This window comes from Ascaphus truei, unplaced genomic scaffold (assembly GCF_040206685.1).
Source record: "Ascaphus truei isolate aAscTru1 unplaced genomic scaffold, aAscTru1.hap1 HAP1_SCAFFOLD_2823, whole genome shotgun sequence".
NCBI lineage: Eukaryota > Metazoa > Chordata > Amphibia > Anura > Ascaphidae > Ascaphus > Ascaphus truei.
The window spans coordinates 7,254-31,070 of NW_027455776.1; the positions used below are offsets into that span (position 1 = coordinate 7,254).

General features: G+C 54.4%; 2 protein-coding genes and 1 pseudogene across 2 annotated transcripts; 1 reads left to right on the forward strand and 2 right to left on the reverse strand.

The window, feature by feature from the left end:
* Window positions 1-2,317: 2,317 nt before the first annotated feature.
* Window positions 2,318-3,418, reverse strand: LOC142482954 (histone H2A-like). Its single transcript, XM_075583073.1, has one exon. The coding sequence runs from the start codon at window positions 3,233-3,235 to the stop codon at window positions 2,807-2,809; it is 429 nt and encodes a 142-aa protein (XP_075439188.1). The 5' UTR covers window positions 3,236-3,418; the 3' UTR covers window positions 2,318-2,806.
* A 4,070-nt stretch (window positions 3,419-7,488) lies between these two features.
* On the reverse strand, window positions 7,489-14,142 carry DPAGT1 (dolichyl-phosphate N-acetylglucosaminephosphotransferase 1). The gene is made up of 9 exons (XM_075583072.1): window positions 13,911-14,142; window positions 13,435-13,555; window positions 12,754-12,967; window positions 11,373-11,522; window positions 10,393-10,477; window positions 9,939-10,127; window positions 8,700-8,787; window positions 8,437-8,592; window positions 7,489-8,178 (listed from the first exon to the last, which is right to left on the reverse strand). Exons 1-9 carry the CDS (start codon window positions 14,063-14,065, stop codon window positions 8,113-8,115), a joined length of 1,224 nt encoding a protein of 407 aa, XP_075439187.1. The 5' UTR covers window positions 14,066-14,142; the 3' UTR covers window positions 7,489-8,112.
* A 257-nt stretch (window positions 14,143-14,399) lies between these two features.
* LOC142482952 (phospholipid transfer protein C2CD2L-like) lies at window positions 14,400-23,134 on the forward strand (annotated as a pseudogene).
* The last annotated feature ends 683 nt before the right edge of the window (window positions 23,135-23,817 follow it).

Below are 23,817 nucleotides of genomic sequence, written 5' to 3' on the forward strand. Positions count from 1 at the left end.
GCGCACGCGACCGGCAGCAATGCGTTTCTTTTGCCGCAACATCGCGTCGCTGGCACTATAAGCGCAGCCATAACTGGCTAACTGCCAATCGTGGTAATATCTGAAACTCCGCTCCCTGGTAAACCAAAGAGACCTTGATATACTTATTACTTTTACCTATAGATGCCTAATGCTGATAGGCTCATCAATTCTCAGCACCTACAGTATCTGCGGCTTGGTAATACAGAGAGTATATCACACAGCTCTCCTGAATAAACACACCTGTATGTCTCTTCAAATATAGCAGACAATAGTTGCCGGGATAATCCTTTAGAATGATGATACATTCCTATACTCTACACTTTAATCAATAACGTGGCAGAACTAGCAAAGGTGTAAAACAGCCAGTCTGAGCCTGTTGCAAACACAAAGCATTAGGCACTAATAAAAGCTTCATGGTAACAGAAAGAGATCGTCTCTGTGTTCTCTATACACAATGCTGGCCTCTAAGGCTGCGGTTCCTAGTGCGTTCTGTAGCACGCGCGTCCGGCAGGGGGGGGGGCGACGCGTGCACAGTGCTTCACCGCAGATCACGGTCCTGGGAGAGTTTGCCACTGGAGGGGGCGTGGTGGGGGTTTTGCATGGGTGTGGCCATGACCTCACGCGGCTGGTTCGCCCTCATTGGCTGAACCGCCGGCAGGGGCGTGACCACGCCTCGGTCACAAGTTCCACATACAATATTTTTTGTGTGAAAACTTGAAGTACAGCGTGGCTGCTAAATGCGCGCCAACGCATGTACTGGGCCCGGATAGACTGGGGGGTCTGCACTGTAGAACGCACTGGGTCCCGCTGCATCTGGCGGTGCGACCGCGCCATTCACCAGCCCCATACCTCTTCCCTAGTCGGCCCCCGTCCCTCCTCGCTTCGTACTGTGACGCGTCAGCCAGCAGCAGCTACATTAGGATTGTGATCCTGAGCGGCGACGCGTCAAGTGGTGTGGCAGGAAGCCAATGAGGGGAGATCGCCGGCAGGGGGGTGGAACCTTCCTCAATGCTGGACACACACATCAGAAAATGTACATCATGCCCCGCCCCCCACACCTAAAAACAGCTCCCTCAGACCGCAGTGAAATGTCGTGCACGCACCGCCAGGACAGAGACAACAGGTGAGGGAGTAAGTGCTGTAGATGGCAGTGCTTGGCCACAATGGGTGGTAGGAGTGACTGAGTGTGGGACAGTAGCCATGAGGGCAGGCTATTGGGATGCTTGATTTGTGGGGTAAAATTTAAGGAAGGTCAGTGTTAAACGAAAAGGTTAACACCATTTACAGGGGAAGAGATGGCAGGGAGGCGTGAGTGAGGAAACAGTAACAGAAAAAGCAGTAGGGAGGGCAGAGTGAGATGCAGGAGGAGAGACTTCCCAGGTACTGGGGGATAAAAGTGAACAAATAAATCACAGATAAAAGTTAATGTCTCACAGTGGCAAAGTTGTACTGCAGAGTCCAGATCTTCCTCCAAAATGAACGCTTGTAGACGCTTTTGACGTTACACAGCCTAGGGATCTGATAATCTTTGACTCTAGAGTGGTTTGCATATAATCTCCAAACTCTACTTGTTGCTTTTACCTATAGACACCTAAGGCCGAGTCCATAGAAGGACAGGCCGTGCGGACGCTCAGCGCTGAGCCCCTGTATCCTCAATGAGGATGCCTTGAGAGGGGGCTCGTGCGAGCGTCCGCAGGCGTGCTCAGGCTTTGGAGTTTTCAGCCAAGCGCCAAGCTGTTTTTCAGCGCGCTGTCGGCTGAAAACCTCCAATGAGAGCGGGGCTGCGTCAACGCGGGCGATTGGCCCAGCGACGTCACTGCCCCACCTCCGATCGCGGACGCTGGCTCGCCTGTATGTGCATGGAATCGCACAGCTCCCCCCCTCTATGGCCCGGGCCTAAGTCCATAGAAGGACAAGCAGCACTGAGCTGTGCGGACGCTCTGCACCCCTGTATCCTCCATGAGGATGCCTTGAGGGGGCTCACGCGAGCGTCCGCAGGCGTGCTGAGGCGCTGGATTTTTCAGCCAACAGCCAAACTGTTTTTCAGAGCGCTGTCGGCTGAAAACATCCAATCAGCGCGGAGCAGCGTCAACGTCACTGCCCCACCTCCCAATCACGTCCGCTGGCTCGCCTGCATGGGCATAAAATCACGCAGATTTCAGCAGGCGAGCCTCACCCCTCTATGCCCCCAGCCTAATGCCGGTAGGTGCTCCCTCCCTGGAAGACCCCATACCCCCCCCCCTCTAACAGAATACCCTATACCCGACCACCCTCCCAGGAAGACCCAATACACCACTTCAGAAAATAAGATTTTAATAAACAGTATGGTACAGAAATCCTAAGTAACAAACAGCGGCTCCGTGTCCAAAAGTAACCAGGGTACAACCCCGCCATCTCCTACCGGGGAGGGGGAACCTGTGAACTAGACCCCAGGTGCAGAGGAGTGTGGGGGCAGGGAACCGGGAGTGGGCAGACCACGAGGGGGGGGGGGAGATCTCCGGTACAGAGATGGGGGGAGCAGAGACGCTGGGCACACAGGGGGGGGGGGGCAGGGGTATCCAGGAACCCCCTAACCCTATACAGCCCCCTTACACTAAGCGACCATGTCACTCCTCGCGCGGGGAGGCGCAGAACACGTGGATATATGGGGGGGGGGAGCCGCCTCCCCGACCCCGGGAGACCCCCGATCCCCCTCGGCCTGTGACCCGGGCTCTTCTGCGGAGGGGTTGGGCGGCCCTTAAAAGGGCCTTTGTGTCGGGTGTCCGTGTCTTGCCGGGGGAAGGTCTCAGTACTCCTGGGACTGCTGCGAGCCTTTCTTGCCGGCCTTGGTGGGGGCCGGGGCGGCCCCGGAGCTCTTCTTGGGCAGCAGCACGGCCTGGATGTTGGGCAGCACACCGCCCTGCGCGATGGTCACCCCGCCTAGCAGTTTGTTCAGCTCCTCGTCGTTGCGCACGGCCAGCTGCAGGTGGCGGGGGATGATGCGGGACTTCTTGTTGTCGCGGGCCGCATTGCCGGCCAGCTCCAGGATCTCCGCCGTCAGGTACTCCAGCACGGCGGCCAGGTAAACGGGGGCCCCGGCGCCCACCCTCTCCGCGTAGTTACCTTTCCGGAGCAGGCGGTGGACGCGGCCGACGGGGAACTGCAGGCCGGCGCGGGAGGAGCGGGTCTTGGCCTTGGCACGGGCCTTGCCGCCGGTCTTTCCTCGCCCGGACATGGCGGGTGACAGGTGCAGACACTGCGAATTGCACGACAGGAAGTTACCAGGAGACGCCGCAGCGCGATGTGTGGAGCTGGGCCGCTGCAGCTGTATTTATACTCAGCCAGGACCGCAATGCTATTGGCCGGCGCTTTATGCCGCGCGCCATGAGGTTACGCGCCGCTGATTGGTTGGCCCGCGAGCCTCGCGTGCTCACTGGATGGAAACGGGGTTATCCAATCGGCAGCCAGCGCGGGATCATTTCAAACTTTGTCCGGCAGCGAGTGAGCGCCAAAAAAATAACGGTCACACAAAGGGCGGGAAGAGAGCAGTACTCTTCAAACTGCTTTCTATCCGGTCCCCAGCAACTGCTCTGCACCGCAGCCAGGCCACAGCATTGCTCTGCAAAATGCTCTGCACCGCAGCCAGGCCACAGCATTGCTCTGCAAATTGCGATGCACCGCGGCCGGGCCCCAGCATTGTTCTGCAAGCTGCTCTGCACCGCGGCCGGGCCCCAGTAATGCTTTGCAAACTGCTCTGCAGCCAGGCTCCAAAATTGCTCTGCTCTGCACCGCGGCCCCAGCAGTGCTCTGCCCTGCGCCTCTCTGGCCCTGAATTGGTTTGGCTGAATAAACAGTGCGGGAAACACACACACACACACACGCCTGCGCACACACACACATACACAAATGCCTGCGCGCACACACACATACACAAATGCCTACGCACACATACACGCACACATACACAAGTGCCTGCACGCGCACAAATGCCTACATGCACAAATGCCTGCACACACACGCACAAATGTCTGCACACACATGCACGCACCCACGCACAAATGCCTGCACACACACGCACAAATGTCTGCACACATGCACGCACCCACGCACAAATGCCTGCACACACACGTACGCACACATACACAAATGCCTGCAGGCGCACAAATGCCTACATGCACAAATGCCTGCACACACATGCACGCACCCACGCACAAATGCCTGCACACACACGCACGCACAAATGCCTGCACACACGCACAAATGTCTGCACACACATGCACGCACCCACGCACAAATGCCTGCACGCACGCACAAATGCCTGCACACACACATACACAAATGCCTGCAGGCGCACAAAGGCCTACATGCACAAATGCCTGCACACACACGCACAAATGTCTGCACACACACGTACGCACAAATGCATACGCACACATACACAAATGCCTGCAAGCGCACAAATGCCTACATGCACAAATGCCTGCAAGCACCCATGCGCACAAATACCTACACATGCGCACAAATGCCTACATGCACAAATGCCTGCAAGCACCCATGCGCACAAATACCTACACATGCGCACAAATGCCTACAGGCACGCATGCACACACACCACCCACGCACAAATGCCTGCACACACGCGCACAAATACCTACACATGCGCACAAATGCCTACAGGCACGCATGCACACACCACCCACGCCATTCTTCAAGTACTGAGGAAAAAGCGATTACATTTTCTTTTTGACAGGAAAAATTGTGTATTTAAAAAGTACGTTATTCTGATTGGAGAAAATCCAAGTCAGGAAGTAATGTATTTAATGCATGTTATCCGTCACACATTATAGGTATGTATATATATATATATATGTATATATATATATATATATATATATATAGTCACATATAAAAGGAGGAAACATTAAGCTACAATGGGAATATATACCTATCTCTGTGTGACACACTCACACGCGCAACAAGCCCAGACATGTGAGGCAGGGATGGGGGGAAGGGTCCCATTACACATACCTCCGGTCCCTGCAACCGATTATAGGATTGCCACATTACACACACCTCCTGTCCCTGCAACCGGTTATAGGATCGCCCCATTACACACACCTCCTGTCCCTACAACCGGTTATAGGATCGCCCCATTACACACACCTCCTGTCCCTGCAACCGATTATAGGATCGCCCCATTACACACACCTCCTGTCCCTGCAACCGATTATAGGATCACCCCATTACACACACCTCCTGTCCCTGCAGCCGGTTATAGGATCGCCCCATTACACACACCTCCTGTCCCTACAGCCGGTTATAGGATCGCCTCATTACACACACCTCCTGTCCCTGCAACCGGTTATAGGATCGCCCCATTACACACACCTCCTGTCCCTGCAGCCGGTTATAGGATCGCCCCATTACACACACCTCCTGTCCCTGCAGCCGGTTATAGGATCGCCTCATTACACACACCTCCTGTCCCTGCAACCGGTTATAGGATCGCCTCATTACACACACCTCCTGTCCCTGCAACCGGTTATAGGATCACCCCATTACACACACCTCCTGTCCCTGCAACCGGTTATAGGATCGCCCCATTACACACACCTCCGGTCCCTGCAGCCGGTTATAGGATTGCCCCATTACACACACCTCCTGTCCCTACAGCCGGTTATAGGATCGCCCCATTACACACACCTCCTGTCCCTGCAACCGGTTATAGGATCGCCCCATTACACACACCTCCGGTCCCTGCAGCCGGTTATAGGATTGCCCCATTACACACACCTCCTGTCCCTACAGCCGGTTATAGGATCGCCCCATTACACACCACCTGTCCCTACAGCCGGTTATAGGATCGCCCCATTACACACACACCTCCTGTCCCTACAGCCGATTATAGGATCGCCCCATTACACACACCTCCTGTCCCTACAGCCGGTTATAGGATCGCCCCATTACACACCTCCTGTCCCTACAGCCGATTATAGGATCGCCCCATTACACACACCTCCTGTCCCTGCAACCGGTTATAGGATCACCCCATTACACACCTCCGGTCCCTGCAGCCGGTTATAGGATCACCCCATTACACACACCCGTCCTGTCCCTACAGCCGGTTATAGGATCGCCCCATTACACACCTCCGGTCCCTACAGCCGGTTATAGGATCGCCCCATTACACACACCCGTCCTGTCCCTGCAACCGGTTATAGGATCGCCCCATTACACACACCACCTGTCCCTACAGCCGGTTATAGGATCACCCCTTTACACACACCTCCGGTCCCTGCAGCCAGTTATAGGATCACCGCAGCATCCCACTTTAGCAGCGACCATCGAGACACCTGTAGTAGGCCGTGGCAACGCGCCCTGTCACCCAGTGTGTTGTGTAGTTAGAGGGGAGCAGCGTTCACCCCCTTTCAGGCAACCGGGAAAACCACACGTGCATTAGTTTATTTAACAGCACATTCTACTGCACACGGCTTCTGCATGATCCAACGTCCATAAATCAGGTTTATAGCAAGAGGTTTGCGGCAGACACAGATATTAAAAGGACACCCCCGCAATATTCCACACGGGGGGGGGGGGGTGTGTATATATATATATATATACATATACATATATATATACTTGTACACACAAACCTGCTTTTTTTCCCAGAACCAGTTTTTAAAATTTCCAAAAGGTGCAATCACCACTTTCTTTTTGGAAAGGAATGTTAGAAATCCTGTTTCTGATGAAAACAGCAGAAATAGCACTTACTCTTTTCTAGATCGCAGTGGCGAGCTTCTACCCTTCTGGCCAAAAACATTAGTTCTTTCCTAAATCAGGGACAATGCCACGTTTATTCAGCCACTGACCACAGAATACAGATGTATGTAAATAAACACTGACACAGCGTGCTCTGTAAGGCTGAGTCCCCAGTCTTCACTGTGGCACGCGCGCCAGGCGGGGGGGGCGGCCTGTACACAGCGCTGCACCGCGATAGGCGGTCTGAGGGAGGGTTTGCGACGGGAGGGGGCGTGCCTGTAGGTATGAGGGGGCGTGGCCATGACATCCTGCGGCTGATTCGCCCATATTGGCTGAACCGCTGGCAGGGGCGTGGCCACACCTCCGTCACGGATGCTAATTTCAAATTCCCCTGCCTCCCCGAAAACCTGTCGCGCACCGCTGGGGAAAGGTGCGCGACAAGGTAGGGACTGGGACCGGCCGGACTGGGGGGGCGGGGCTTGATAGCACAGCGCAGGCCGAGCCGTGCGCAGTAGCAGTGACTGGGGCCGCAGCCTAAGACGTGATTGTGAGCACAACATGTATGTGCAGAGAGATCGAACAATGATTCTCACTGAACGTGATTGGGACAGACTGTCCTATCCCCGCAGAACACGGCGTTCTACATCGCGCAGCGCACACTGTTCTCAGGCTTTCCGCCAGCGTGGGGCCTTTCCTCTTCCAATGGAAAAAGGGTTGTTGTTTTTAAACCCTACGAAAGGAGTAGAAATACAAATAACCATTTTAGGCTTTTTTTTTTAAATTGTAAGAGGCGCGTCCCAGTAGACCAGGTCCTTCCCCTGCGTGTTATTCTGTGCTAGAACCTGGAATTCATGCCGCACTCTGGGACGCGACCTTTTTATGGGGACTTGAAACCAGTCTTATTGTTGTACTTGCTAGAGTGATTCTTCTCTTTGCCCTGGAAGTCACAGGATTATACAGCACTAAGATACAGGGGGGTAGAGAGAGAAAAAGAAAACCCTGAGAATTAGAATTAAAAAAAAAAAAAAAAAACATTTTAAGAACTCAATGATTTCACGTTTTTCCCCCACCAAAAAAATAAAATAAAAAATAAAACTTCAGGAAAGGGAGAATGCACTTTTTGGGTGTCCATTGTTCTACAAAATTTCCGTAAAAAAAGACACCAATTTAACCCCTTCAGCACTGAAGGGGTTCTCCCACTGCATCTCGGCGAGCGCTTGTTAAACGCCCTCATCGTAGTAACGTCCTTAGCAGCAGCGAGGTGATTGGCCCGGGAACAGAGGCGGACATTAGCCAGGTCCCGCACTGCTCCTTCTGTATTGGGACACGTCTCTCTCTGCTCCGCGGCGGGCGTCAGACATCGTAGAAGAGACGCACAAGCAGGTAGCGAATAAGGAACGCGGAACAGCTCCCCAAAGCCTGTGGGAGAAGGGGGTACAGTCACTATACAGTTAGGCAAGTCACTGTGTATAGTATACATGGGGTGGGGGTACAGTCACTATAGTTAGGCGAGTCACTGTATAGTATACATCGGTGGTACAGTCACTATTCAGTTAGGTGATTCCTCATACAATGATTGGGGGAATAATGACCACTGCGGTTGGTCCTGCGCAGCAGTAATAGCGTTGCCTGTTGGGATACGTGGAACGCCTCTTTCCACGGCACCGAGCGTCTCACCTGGATGAGAAGCAGTAACTTAGTCAGGCTCTCCTCGTGCGTAGGCCCCACCACCCTCAGCACGAAGTTTATAAGAGTCATGTTGTTTATTTCAATGAATTCTCCGTCCTCACCCAGTGCCCGTCTCACATCCACGATCCGCAGAGCTTCTGTTACCTGGGGAGGGTACCACAGTGCTACAACGAGGTGTCTGTGTGTCAATAATGGTTACAGCTTTGTTAATGAAATATAAAGTCCCGGAGGTTTGAGGGTCACCTGAATACCTTTATTATGAGAGCTCCCAACGGAGAAAGATCCTTTGCTTTGAACTTGGAATAACTCATGCCCAGCTTTCCTGTGCTGTCATCGAACCTGTGAGGCAAAGACAGACCTGGTCAGAGTGCAAGACGCCGAGAGGACCAGGAGTGCCACGTTCTCTGGGACGCCACCTAAGCTAGTGCCCAGGTCAGCTGTGACGGACTGGTTACCTGGTGCCCGATGGGGTGAACACACCAGGGATCAATTCGCCAGACAAACAGGGATACCCTCAAGCGGCTAGGTAAAGGGTCGTAGAGATAAGGAACATCCTTCTTACCTCCATATGAATCCTCCTGGTCCCGCTGGTTTCAATGATCTGCAGACCGCACGTCTGCGGTTTACCGAGTGCACAGAGCCTCCCCAGTGAAGGAAGTAACAGCAGATTAATGGTGTATTCAGAGCACTCAAATGTTAAAAACGGACAATCCTAAGCCAAAAATGGTAAATAAAAAAAAATGGAGGTACTCATGTATGGAAAAATACAAAAAAGGGAATTTTTTTTGTCTATTTTTTTTCATTCATATCTGCCCCAATAACGCCTTTTTGTATTTTTTTCCCCATACATGGGAACCTCATTTTTTATTTACCATTTTTGGCTTAGGATTGTCCGTTTACCATTTGAGTCCTCTGAATACACTTCATTCATCTCCTGTTTCTTTCTTCCCTGCCAATGTCTACTGCAGGGTCTCCCAAGCTGCATCTTCTTAAGGCTACGCTTATAGTGCCGCCGACAGTCGCTGGAAAATCAAAGAGAGATTACTTCCAGGGATCGCGACCAATCCGTCGCGCTTACTATAAGCGCACGCGGCAGCGGCAATGCATTTGTTTTGCCGCGACGTCGGCACTATAAACGCAACCTAAGAATTCCCTTCCATAACTAAAACAGAGATAAGCTTCTCATCTGGCCAGTGGTCTCCCTTCCCCCAAGTGTATGTAATATGACCAATTCCTGGATTGGTGGTGGGGGGAGGGGGGGGGATAATGCAACAACAAACCCATTTACACGCAAAAAGTTACTTGGAAAGATCAGACCATTTGGCCACATTCTAGCTGAACACAAAATTAACCCCATGTCCCTGAAGTGCTGGGACCAGGTTACATAATACACAGGAAGGGGGAATGGCGGGCGTGACCTTTTATTAAAAAGGAGTCACATTTACCCTTACCGTCACACCCATCATGGTGGGCGCGGACAGGATGGTTACCTGGGCATCCGATGCCGCGGGCATGGGATGATATGCAGCAGCTGTGGCAGAGAGTACAGGAAGTTCAGAACCTGCGGGATGAAGAACAGGAGCATGGTTTTGCTGAAGTGTCCCACGATGCCAACCACGGCAAACGTCATGCCAGCGAAGTAACAGAACGTGTCGCCAACAAAGACGTCGGATGGGTACCTGTCAAAGGAAAAAAAAAAAAAGTGTGCGGGTCACACACTGGCACCACGTCTGCTCTGCCCGTAACGTACGAAAATTACACCTCCGCGTGTGTGCAAGTCCGTGTGTGTGCAAACTGGCGTGCCAACGTGTGTGTGCACAGGTCCGCTGGCGTGCCAACATGTGCGCGCAGGTCTGTTGGCGTGTCAACCCCCCATAGCTGTGAAATCCTTGTGACCCCTTTGGTAAGTGTCCCGCGCCCGCCCGCCACCCTCGCAGCCCCTACCAGTTGTGGTACAGTAGCCCACACGTTGTGAAGAAGAACGGCACCAGGAAGTAGAGAGAGAAGAGGTGGTCGTCGCGGCAATCTCCTGCCAGGGAAGAGAGGTGTCAGACCTATCTAATATACAGGGCGGCATTGTATATACGGGGCGGCACAGTATAGGGAAGGATGTGCATGGTATATATGGGGGCAGCTCATATAGGGAAGGTCCTGTGTCTTGTATACAGGAAGGCTGTGTGCACTGTATATATGGGGTGGCACAGTATAGGGAAGGCTGTGTGCACTGTATATATGGGGCGGCACAGTATATGGAAGGAAGCTCAGAATTTTAGAGGGCAATGAATGGCCACAGATTATGAAATGCTGTGAGACCAGTACCAGTGTAATAGGGTATAGTGGAAGGTATATAGGGGGTACATTATTTAGGGGGATCACAGGACAGTGAAAAGAGAGCAGTATATTATATACAATGTGTAGTGTATGGACGGAATACTGCACTGTATATAACACAGGTACAGTATATAGGAACGTGCTCCATACAATCATACAGTATATAGAATGGAAAGTACAGGGACAGAATATAGGACACTATATAACAGTATACAGGCATACCCCGCATTAACGTACGCAATGGGACCGGAGCATGTATGTAAAGTGAAAATGTACTTAAAGTGAAGCACTACCTTTTCCTCACTTATCGATGCATGTTCTGTACTGCAATCGTCATATACGTGCAGAACTGATGTAAATAACGCATGTGTAACAGGCTCTATAGTCTCCCCGCTTGCGCACAGCTTCGGTACAGGTAGGGAGCTGGTATTGCTGTTCAGGACGTGCTGACAGGCGCATGCGTGAGCTGCCGTTTGCCTATTGAGCGAGATGTACTTACTCGCGAGTGTACTTAAAGTGAGTGTCCTTAAACAGGGGTATGCCTGTATAGGAACGAGGTACATAGAAGCATAGAAGACACACACGCGCCTCACCGTATAATAGCTCGACGATGTTAAACACGATGATCGAGCCGGCGATAACCACAGACTGCCCGGCCTCCAGCCCGTTTATACCTGCCAGGATGTTGATGGCATTGGTGCAGAAGACGGCCAGCATGCCCATGTATACATAATACAGGACCCCTGCCAGAGGAAGAGACACAATACAGAAACCCTGCCAGGGGAGGGGGACATGATTGCAGGGGTGAGGGGGGGCAGAGGGGGAGGGAGGTCTATCATGGATAGCCAACTAAAAGTAAACACATATTGGGTTAGAGGGTCGTAAACGTTAACCAGATTCTAGTCTGTCGGCCTCAACGTTCGTGAATAATTACTGGTGCATTACATGTGTATATCTGTGGTAAAGAATGGCATATAATAATTAGACACACACACGCAGTGTTTCCCGCATTGATTTCTATAATACCTTGCTCAGACTTAAGTACTATCTTTTCCCCATTGAAAAAATAAAGACCACCCCTGTTGTAAATCAGCGGTGACATTGACTGTTTTACGACAGAGGGGGGGGGGGGGGAAATCTCCTTCCAAACGACGTTTGAATTGTAACATCAGTATATAACCGCACTCATAACGTCCTTTCTGCAATACTTACACACGTGAGTCACATTCATGGACTCCGGCCCTCATGGCGGACGCCACAAGACTAATCATGACCATCGTAATCCTAAATTTGAGAGACAAATGGATATCTGTCCCTTAGTACCTGCTAGACCTGACGTGTCTGTAATAAGTATATGCTATTCTGTGCTACGGATACACACATGCAATTCCTAGTATGTACAGTAGATGACGTCACATGATATTTTCGTTTTTAATAAAGTTCTCCAACAAAAGCATAACCTGTGTGTCACCTCTCTCTGGAATGTACCAGTAATTATTCACGAACGTTGAGGCTTCTTTCAGGCTGACAGAATAGTATCTGGTTAGCGTTTATGACCTTCTAAACTCCACGTCATTTTTAGTGGTCTGGACCTGTCATAAACCCGATACATTGTGTTTCTGAACCCAAATTGTTGCACCATTAAACCCTGAAGCACCAGATGGATTCAATTACATAATCTCATGAGATTATGACAACACCTGAAATTAATATGGCTGATAAGATCCTCCCACTTAGTGACATCGGTAGGCAAAAAACCTCCTCACAGGAGCTCAGGTTAAGACCATGCCTCGAATAAGTCTCTTTGCAGTCTGCATGTAAATCAGCTCTGTGCTGCCTGCGGGGGTGGAGCAAAGTCAGAATTCATAGCAGGATTTGGCGTGTGGACACTGTACTGCAGGCTTTGTTAAAGAAGAACCAGTATCTGTTAATCTGCTTTATAGGGGATCCGCACATTGTGGGGAAAACACTCACCCAGGTCCACGTGCAACCCCAGCAGGGCCCGGAGAGGTTTGGGTACCACAATGGTGGTATTACCGAAGGTGGTGAAGTACACCATGAGGAGAGGGAGGGAGGCGGCGGTCGGCAGCAGCAGCTTGTGACGCCAGCGAAGGTTCAGGACATCGTCCGCAAAGCCCAGGAAAATCATACAGCAGATCGCAAGGAGCGAGCCGATAACCGCCACGAACTGAGGAGAGAGCGAGACAGGCCCCCCTCGGAGTCAGGGAGAGATAGAAAGACACCAGGGGGGGGGGGGGGGGAAGAGAGTGCTACAGGCCCCCCTCCTGGAGGCAGGCAGAGACACGGGAGAGCGATACAGGGGTCAGGGGACACAAGAAGAGGTACACAGGGCCTCCTGTTGTCAGAGGGGGGGGGCAGAGACACGTGGGCGAGGGGGAGAGAGACATTGGTGAGGAAGGGGAGACAGCAGAGAGCGAGACAGGGGCCCCCAGAGTGACAGAGGAAAGAAGGTGCCCTCCCCAGTGAGTGGACACGAAAGAGGGCCATGAGTGAGGGTCGTGCATTAGAGAGGGCCACAGACTGAGAAGGGTGAATATCTGGATATGGGCGAGTCACAACTTGAAGAGGGAAAGGGGGGCACATACTGAGAGGGGGGACATGAGAGCCACGGACAGAGGCGGACACGTCACTCACCTCATGATGCGGAAACTCTTTGCACTGCTCCTCCACGAAGCAGCAGAGGAAGGGAACGGGGATGAAGCAGAAAAGGATGAGGAGGAAGACGGCCCCACTGATCACCCCCTGAGACTCCGGCCTGCGGGGACAGTCACACTAAGACCTGTCACTCTGATAACCCCCGCCCAACATCTACTGGCAGACAAGAGGTTAACAATACACCGGACTTCAATATGCTGAAGTGTAACTACAGCCGACATGGGCAGTGTGATGTAGTAAGAGTGTGATGTAGTAAGAGTGTAATGTGTGGCGTCGTAAGCGTGTGATGTGCGGCGTAGTAAGAGTGGGATAAGATGTGTGTGTAGTAGAATATGTTGTAGTGCGGCAACAGGCAGCGTGTAGTTGTGTTGTGGCACAGGGCGAGCAGAGCGGCACAGAGGGGGTGACACAGAGCAAGCAGAGTGGGAACATACACCCCTCCGCCCCCCGCTCACACGATCTTCCGGTTAATCTTGTTCAGGTCGGTCCCATACAACCGTGCCGCTATGAAGCGCTCCTTGAAGGCCGGGATGAGGGTGAGTGTGGCCAGGCCGCCCAGCACGGAGCCGGCCAGGTTAATGAGCAGCGGGAAGACCGGCAGCGCCCCCATGTCACCTGGCGGGTGACTGACAGCACGGTCTGCACTCACTTCCTGTTTCCGCCCGGGCGCTAATCCTGGAACACCGCGACCCGCGCGCGCAACATCCACGTTTCTGAGCGCTGATTGGAAGAGCCCCAGAACGGGGCGGGGCCTGGTTTAAAGGGACAATGTATGTGTATAGAGGCAAAAATAACAGTAACTGCTGCCCCCATGTGGCCAGTCACCATATTAACCCATCATATACCCCCACAGTGAGCAAAGACTCAGATACCTCCCAGGGGGCAAAAAGAACAGAGGCCACCATCAGATACCCCCAGGTTGGGGGCAATAAGAACAGATCACCATGAGATGCCACGGGGTGGGGGCAATAAGAACAGACCATCGTCAGATGCCCCAGGGTGGGGGCAATAAGAACAGACTACAATCAGATACCCCCGGGCGGGCAATAAGAACAGAGACCACCATCAAATACTCCCTGGTGAATAAGAACTGATTCTATCACCTGCCCCCCTGGGGCAATAGGAACAGATATTAGCAGTTATAAGAAGTGACATTGCACCGGATCACCCAGATTTCACAGCGGTCACAGTTGCCCCCCCCCCCTCCCCGATATTATACTGAATATTTGAATTCGTCCCATTCAGAAGCGATAATAACATATCCCGTTACACACAGAATATGGCACTATATATATATATATGTGATAAAAAATCACTGGCACTCCAATAGAAATTCAATAATGAATAGGTGCATGTCCCATATAAATAATAAAAGTATACATTACCGCATAGCAGCAAAAAGGAAGATCCCCCTGTGGGATCGAAACGTTGGAGTTATGTGCTGTATTTAATAAATTTATTTTCATTCACCTGAGTGCTGTCTCCCTTTTTGCTGCTATGCGGTAATGTATACATATATATATATATATATATATATATATAAATGTTGGGCATATGTGTGCATTTTGGACCCAATAGACCACTTTTTTTTATTATCTCTTGTGCCTGTATATTGCATCTCTGGGATCCTTACAGATTGTATGTATATATATATATATATATATATATATATATATATATATATATATATATATATATATATATATAATATACACACATACACACATCTATTCCCAATATCATCAAGCATATAGATTGCACGCTCTTTCCGTACGTCTCCCTGAATCTGCATACACATGTATATCTCACATAGTAACATAACGGGCAGCCAACTCCAGTCCTCAAGAGCCACCAAAAGGTCAGGTATTCAGGATATGCCTACTTCAGCACAGGTGGCTCAATCAGTGGCTCAGTCTTAAACTGCATCACCTGTGCTGAAGCAGGGATATCCATAATACCTGGCCTGTTGGGGGACACTGAGGATTGGAGTTGCTCATCCCTGTGATATAATAATGGTTCTTTTTTTCTTGTATAGCACTGCCCATGTACACAGGGCTGTACAGCACTGCCCATGTACACAGAGCTGTACAGCACTGCCCATGTACACAGGGCTGTATAGCACTGCCCATGTACACAGGGCTGTACAGCACTGCCCATGTACACAGGGCTGTACATAGAATGTTGCAGACACGAGTCCCTGCCCCGTACAGCTCACAATCTATTTGTTCGTGCCTGAGACACTAGGCGATAAAGTGACACAGTTTCTATGTGTATACAGGGGGAGGGGAGTATCCACCTGGCACAGGTTTTCAAACACATACACACATGGAGCAATGTGAGAGGTGTACACACACACACACACACACACACACACAGCGGGTACAGTGCCTGGCACAGCTTCCTGTGCAGGTCCCAGGGAACCCCTTTGCCGACACAGCTTCCCCCGGAAAGGGCCGGGTGGGCAAATTGTTTTCTTGCACACAGCTTAACCCCTGTAGTGCTGGAGAAGCCGTCAGCATCGCAATGCTTTGCATGTTACAGATATATAGCTTTGTTCATAACACGTATACATTCCTATGCACTTATATAGAGATACTCAACAGTACTATATCATGTTCTTTATCTGTGTAGAGATACTCAGGATCATTATACAGTCGTGCTCATTTTCAGTGTATAGAGATACTCGCATCATTATAGAGCGCAGCGTGTTAATTATCAGGTTATAGAGATACTGTGCATCATTATACAGCGCGGCGTGTTCAGTATCAGTGTATAGAGATACTCAGTTCCAGTGTATGTATGTATGTATGGCTTTATTTGTATAGCGCCATTAATGTACATAGTGCTTCACAGCAGTAATAGTTAAACTTACAATCATATAAATAATAAGATATAAATAACACATAATAAGATATAAATAACACAAAGGGGAGAAGTGCTTCAGACTTAAAAGTAACATTTAGGAAAAGGAGTTCCTACTCCGAAGAGTTTACAATCTAATTGTATAGTATAATCAGTGTATAGATACTCAGCACCATTATACAGCGCAGCGTGTTAATTATCAGGTTATAGAGATACTCAATATCATTATACAGCGAGACATGTTCAGTATCAGTGTATAGAGATACTCAGTACAGTGTATAGAGATACTCAGTACAGTGTATAGAGATACTCAGTACAGTGTATAGAGATACTCAGTACAGTGTATAGAGATACTCAGTACAGTGTATAGAGATACTCAGTATCAGTGTATAGAGATACTCAGTACAGTGTATAGAGATACTCAGTATCAGTGTATAGAGATACTCAGTACAGTGTATAGAGATACTCAGTATCAGTGTATAGAGATACTCAGTACAGTGTATAGAGATACTCAGTATCAGTGTATAGAGATACTCAGTACAGTGTATAGAGATACTCAGTACAGTGTATAGAGATACTCAGTACAGTGTATAGAGCAGCGTGTGAAAGACGGTGATACATTCTTTCCCAGGTTAGCGTCCAGCTGACAGCCGGGGGCGGGGTCTCAAGTGACAGATAGGCGTGGTCACAAAAGGGGCGTGCCCTATACGCCAGGGCGTGCAGAGCAATTCCGGGTAAGAGCAAAAGCGAAAAATAGCAGCAGATTTAAAGGGACAGGGACACAGGGGGGGACATACACAGCCCAGGGACAGAGACACAGGGGGATATACACAGCCCAGGGACAGAGACACAGAGGGACACACACAGCCTAGGGATAGACAACGGGGGAACACACAGCCCAGGGACAGAGACACAGAGGGGCATATACACAGCCCAGGGACACAGACACAGGGGGACACAGACACAGGGGTACACACACAGCCCAGGAACAGAGACACAGGGGGACACACACAGCCCAGGGACAGAGACACAGAGGGACACACACAGCCTAGGGACAGAGACACGGGGGGACACACAGCCCAGGGACAGAGACACAGAGGGACACACAGCCAAGGGACAGAGACACAGGGGGGCACACAGCCCAGGGACAGAGACACAGGGGGACACACACAGCCCAGGGACAGAGACACAGGGGGACACACACAGCCCAGGGACAGAGACACAGGGGGGACACACAGCCCAGGGACAGAGACACAGGGGGGGACACACAGCCCAGGGAGAGAGACACAGGGGGGCACACACAGCCCAGGGACAGAGACACAGGGGGACACACACAGCCCAGGGACAGAGACACAGGGGGACACACACAGCCCAGGAACAGAGACACAGGGGGACACACAGCCCAGGGACAGAAACACAGGGGGACAGACACAGAGGGACACACACAGGCCAGGGACAGAGACACACACATCTCAGGGAGAGAGATATCCGCTCGGGGGGAGACAGACAGAGAGAGAGAGGCATACACAAAGGGGATAGAGACAGATATACCCAGGAGAAGAGAGAGGTATTAAAGGGAAGGAGGTGGCTCACACTGGGAGCAGAGACAGAGAGGGAGGAGGAAATATCCGAGGTCCCGCCATGGCCGGGCCGGAGACCCCCTGACCCCAGGACGGAGGCCCCCGGGCGGGATGGAGGCATGGAGCTGACCCCGGGCGGGACGGAGCTGACCCCGGGCGGGATGGAGATGACCCCGGGCGGGATGGAGATGACCCCGGGGCGGGGGTGGAGCTGGGCTTCATCGCCCTGCTGCTGCTCTTCGCCGCCTCGCTGCTGACGGTTGTGGTCTGGCTGCTGCAGGTGACCCGGGAGCGGCCTCCTTCCCCCCGCCGCCCGCGGTCTCCTCACTGCGCTTTGTGGCTTTCCCTCTGTCCAGGAGAGCTGGGGGAGAGCTGGGCACGGGCCCTGAACCGGGAGGCGGCACGGAGCCGGTGAGACCCTCGCGTACCCCTATATATCCCCTGTCCTGCCAGTATACCCCATAATACCCGCTGTGTGTGTGTGTGCGCGCGCGCGCGCTCGCTCGCTCTTGGAGCGGGGGCTCTGTGCACCTGTCTGGATGGATTTGTTTAGCAAATGAGCTGACGCTCCCTGCTGCGTGTGTAATCTCTTCCTGCGGTTTGTTCTCTTTCTATTAACACTGTAAGGTTCCAGTAACCCGCATTGCACAAGATCTGCCTCCCACCTCTCCAACTGGCAGGCAGTTCCATGTATGTACCTGTTACACACCCCATACACTGCAACGTGACCCCCGTTACACACCCCATACACTGCAACGTGACCCCCCGTTACACACCCCATACACTGCAACGTGACCCCCCCGTTACACACCCCATACACTGCAACGTGACCCCCCCGTTACACCACCCCATACACTGCAACGTGACCCCCCGTTACACACCCCATACACTGCAACGTGACCCCCGTTACACACCCCATACACTGCAACGTGACCCCCCCGTTACACGCCCCATACACTGCAACGTGACCCCCCGTTACACGCCCCATACACTGCAACGTGACCCCCCGTTACACACCCCATACACTGCAACGTGACCCCCCGTTACACACCCCATACACTGCAACGTGACCCCCCGTTACACACCCCATACACTGCAACGTGACCCCCCGTTACACACCCCATACACTGCAACGTGACCCCCCGTTACACACCCCATACACTGCAACGTGACCCCCCGTTACACACCCATACACTGCAACGTGACCCCCCGTTACACACCCCATACACTGCAACGTGACCCCCGTTACACACCCCATACACTGCAACGTGACCACGTGTTACACACCCCACACACTGCAACGTGACCACGTGTTACACACCCCATACACTGCAACGTGACCCCCCGTTACACACCCCATACACTGCAACGTGACAACGTGTTACACACCCCATACACTGCAACGTGACCCCCCGTTACACACCCCATACACTGCAACGTGACCCCCCGTTACACACCCCATACACTGCAACGTGACCCCCCGTTACACACCCCATACACTGCATCGTGACCCCCCGTTACACACCCCATACACTGCAACGTGACCCCCCGTTACACACCCCATACACTGCAACGTGACCCCCCGTTACACACCCCATACACTGCAACGTGACCCCGTGTTACACACCCCATACACTGCAACGTGACCCCCCCGTTACACAACCCCATACGCTGCAACGTGACCCCCCCGTTACACACCCCATACGCTGCAACGTGACCCCGTGTTACACACACCATACGCTGGCAACGTGACCCCGCCGTTACACACCCATACGCTGCAACATGACCCCCCGTTACACACCCCATACCTGCAACGTGACCCCGTGTTACACACCCCATACGCTGCAACGTGACCCCTCCGTTACACACCCCATACACTGCAACGTGACCCCGTGTTACACAACCCCACACACTGCAACGTGACCCCCCGTTACACACCACATACACTGCAACGTGACCCCGTGTTACACCCCCCATACACTGCAACGTGACCCCGTGTTACACACCCCATACACTGCAACGTGACCCCGTGTTACACACCCCATACACTGCAACGTGACCCCAGTGAAGCACAGCGGATGGGGGGGGGTGGGCTGAGGGGGGGGTGGGGCTGGGGAGGGGGGATGGGGCGGCAGTGAAGCCGTGGGGAGGGGGGATGGGGCGGCAGAGAAGTGTTCGGGAGGGGGCGGCAATGAAGCACGGCGGAGGGGGGATGGGGCGGCAATGAAGCACGGCGGAGGGGGGGATGGGGCGGCAATGAAGTGGGGGGATGGGGCGGCAGTGAAGCGTGGGGGAGGGGGGATGGGGGGCAGTGAAGCAAGGCGGGGGGGGCGGGGGATGGGGGATGGGGGCGGCAGTGAAGCACAGCGGAGGGGGGGGGCGGCAGTGAAGCATGGGGGAGGGGGGATGGGGCGACAGGGAAGCGCGGGGTGGGAGGGGGGATCGGGCGGCAGTGAAGCATGGGGGAGGAGGATGGGGCGACAGTGAAGCGCGGGGAGGGGGGATGGGGCGGCAATGAAGCGCGGGAGATGGGGCGGCAGGGAAGGGGGGCATGGGGCGACAGTGAAGCGTGGGGGAGGGGGAGGATGGGGCGGCAGTGAAGCGCGGGGAGGGGATGGGGCGGCAGAGAAGTGGTTCGGGAGGGGGCGGCAATGAAGCACGGCGGAGGGGGGGATGGGGCAGCAATGAAGCACGGCGGAGGGGGGGATGGGGCGGCAATGAAGCACGGCGGAGGGGGGATGGGGCGGCAGTGAAGTGCGGCGTAGGGGGGGATGGGGCGGCAGTGAAGCGTGGGGAGAGGGGATGGGGCGGCAGTGAAGCACAGCGGAGGGGGGGGGGGCGGGGGAGGGGGGATGGGGCGGCAGTGAAGCGTGGGGGAGGGGGATGGGGGCGGCAGTGAAGCACGGCGGGGGAGGGTGGGGCGGGAGAGGGGGGATGGGGCGGGAGAGGGGGGATGGGGCGGCAGTGAAGCACAGCGGAGGGGGGGGGGGTGGGGCGGCAGTGCAGCGTGGGGGAGGGGGGATGGGGCGGCAATGAAGCGCGGGATATGGGAGATGGGGGATGGGGCGGCAGGGAAGGGGGGCATGGGGCGACAGTGAAGCGTGGGGAGGGGGGATGGGGCGACAGTGAAGCGTGGGGGAGGGGGGATGGGGCGGCAATGAAGCGCGGGAGATGGGGGATGGGGCGGCAGGGAAGGGGGGCATGGGGCGACAGTGAAGCACGGCGGAGGAGGGTGGGGAGCGTGGAGGGCGGGGGAGGGGGGATGGGGCGGCAGTGAAGCACAGCGGAGGGGGGGGGGGGGCGGCGGGGGAGGGGGGATGGGGCGGCAGTGAAGCACTGCGGAGGGGGAGGTGGCGGCGGGGGAGGGGGGATGGGGCGGCAGTGAAGCACTGTCGGGGGGGGGGGGGTGTTGGGCGGAGGATGGGGCGGCTATGACAATAATATATTTGTGCTTTAACCCCGCGTTCCCCAGAGTTCGGTGCAGATGCTGTTTGAGGAAAGCGCTCCCCTCCGGCCTGTGGTACACGTCAGTCATGTGACCTGCGCTGACCAGTCGGACAACAATATGGTGTGTGTGTTTGTTGGGTCAGTACAGGAATAGCAGAGCAGGGTGGAGGTGCCAGTGACTTGGTGGGTGGGGGGGTTATTGTTCAGTTTCACATGTAACAGTAAGAAGTTAATCCTACTCGCCCCCCTCCTCCTCCCCCCCCTCCTCTTCCTCCCTTCCCCCTCTCCCCCCTCCTCCCCCCCCCTCCCCCCTCCTCCTCCCCCTTCCCCCCCACCCCCTCCTCCCCTCCCCCCTCCCCCCCCCCGTCCTCCTCCCCCCTCCTCCCGTCCTCCTCCCCCCCACTCCGTCCTCCTCCCCCCCATCTCCCGTCCTCCCTCCCCCCCATCTCCCGTCCTTCCTCCCCCCCATCTCCGTCCTCCTCCCCCCCCATCTCCCGTCTTCCTCCCCCCCATCTCCCGTCCTCCTCCCCCCCCCATCTCCCGTCTTCCTCCCCCCCCATCTCCCGTCCTCCTCCCCCCCCATCTCCCGTCCTCCTCCCCCCCCATCTCCCGTCTTCCTCCCCCCCCCATCTCCCGTCTTCCTCCCCCCCCATCTCCCGTCTTCCTCCCCCCCCATCTCCCGTCTTCCTCCCCCCCCATCTCCCGTCTTCCTGCCCCCCCCCATCTCCCGTCTTCCTCCTCCCCCCCCATCTCCCGTCCTCCTCCTGCCCCCCCCATCTCCCGTCTTCCTCCCCCCCCATCTCCCGTCCTCCTCCCCCCCATCTCCGTCCTCTCCCCCCCCCATCTCCCGTCTTCCTCCCCCCCATCTCCCGTCTTCCTCTCCCCCCCCATCTCCCGTCTTCCTCCTCCCCCCCATCTCCCTCCTCCTCCTGCCCCCCCCCATCTCCCGTCCTCCTCCTCCCCCCCCATCTCCCGTCCTCCTCCTCCCCCCCCATCTCCCGTCCTCCTCCTCCCCCCCATCTCCCGTCCTCCTCCTCCCCCCCATCTCCCGTCCTCCTCCTCCCCCCCCTCCCGTCCTCCTCCCCCCCCTCCCGTCCTCCTCCCCCCATCTCCCGTCCTCCTCCCCCCCATCTCCCGTCCTTCTCCCCCCCATCTCCCGTCCTCCTCCCCCCCCCATCTCCCGTCTTCCTCCCCCCCCATCTCCCGTCCTCCTCCCCCCCCATCTCCCGTCTTCCTCCCCCCCATCTCCCGTCTTCCTCCCCCCCCCATCTCCCGTCTTCCTCCTCCCCCCCCATCTCCCGTCCTCCTCCTGCCCCCCCCATCTCCCGTCCTCCTCCTCCCCCCCATCTCCCGTCCTCCTCCTCCCCCCCATCTCCCGTCCTCCTCCTCCCCCCCATCTCCCGTCCTCCTCCTCCCCCCCATCTCCGTCCTCCTCCTCCCCCCCCATCTCCCGTCCTCCTCCTCCCCCCCCATCTCCCGTCCTCCTCCTCCCCCCCCATCTCTCTTCCCCCTCCCCTCCTTCTCCTCCCTCTCAGTGTTTCTCTGCCACTTGTCCGCAGACAGCATCCGTTTCCCCGTCTCCGTCACCCAGCAATCGCCCGCCGCAGTTTCTTCTGGATACTTACCAGGTCTCCCTAACTGTACATCAGGCACTGGTAAGCTGCAGTGCATTGTGGGATACATAACACCCTATTGTGAGCAGGGGGGCTTCAATGTCACATTCACCTCCCCCCATTAATTCCCCCAAACCTGGAAGTGACCTCCATCTGATCCCTTAGGTCAGGGGTCTCAAACTCAGTCCTCAAGGGCCACCAACAGGTCAGGTTTTCAGGATATCCCAGCTTCAGCACAGGTGACTCAATCAGTGGTTCAGTCTTAGACTGAGCCACTGATTGAGCCATCTGTGCTGAAGCAGGGACTGATTGAGCCACCTGTCCTGAAGCAGGGATATCCATAAAACCTTGCCTGTTGGTGGTCCTTGAGGACTGAGTTTGAGACCCCTGTCCTAGAGAATAACCGGCCTGTTTGTATTCCTCCCTCCCCCTATTTCGTTGGGATTTGAATTCCTATAGAACTAGGCCAAAAGCCTGCAGTGTAGTGTCCACATGGCAACTCTTAGATACCCAATATCTGTTCAATAATGCTCTTAATTCTCACCGCCCCAGCAGGCAGCACCGAGCTGTCGTACATGTAGACTTCAAAGAGACTTATCCGAGACGCTGCCTTGCGCTGACTCTGAGCGCGTCAGGCTCTTTGACGCGAAGGGATTTCTGTGGGACGCGATTAGCGACCATATTCATTTCGGGTTTGAGAAAGGTGTATAATGGAGGGGGGCGGGGAATTGTAACCTGCGCTAGTGCATTGCAGGGGAAGGGTTAACAGATAAACAGCAAGGTCTCCCGTTCTGCTGAGCCTTGTTTAGTAGATCGTTCCCTGTGAAGCGATGTACCCCCCCCCCCCTACCGTGTGCGGT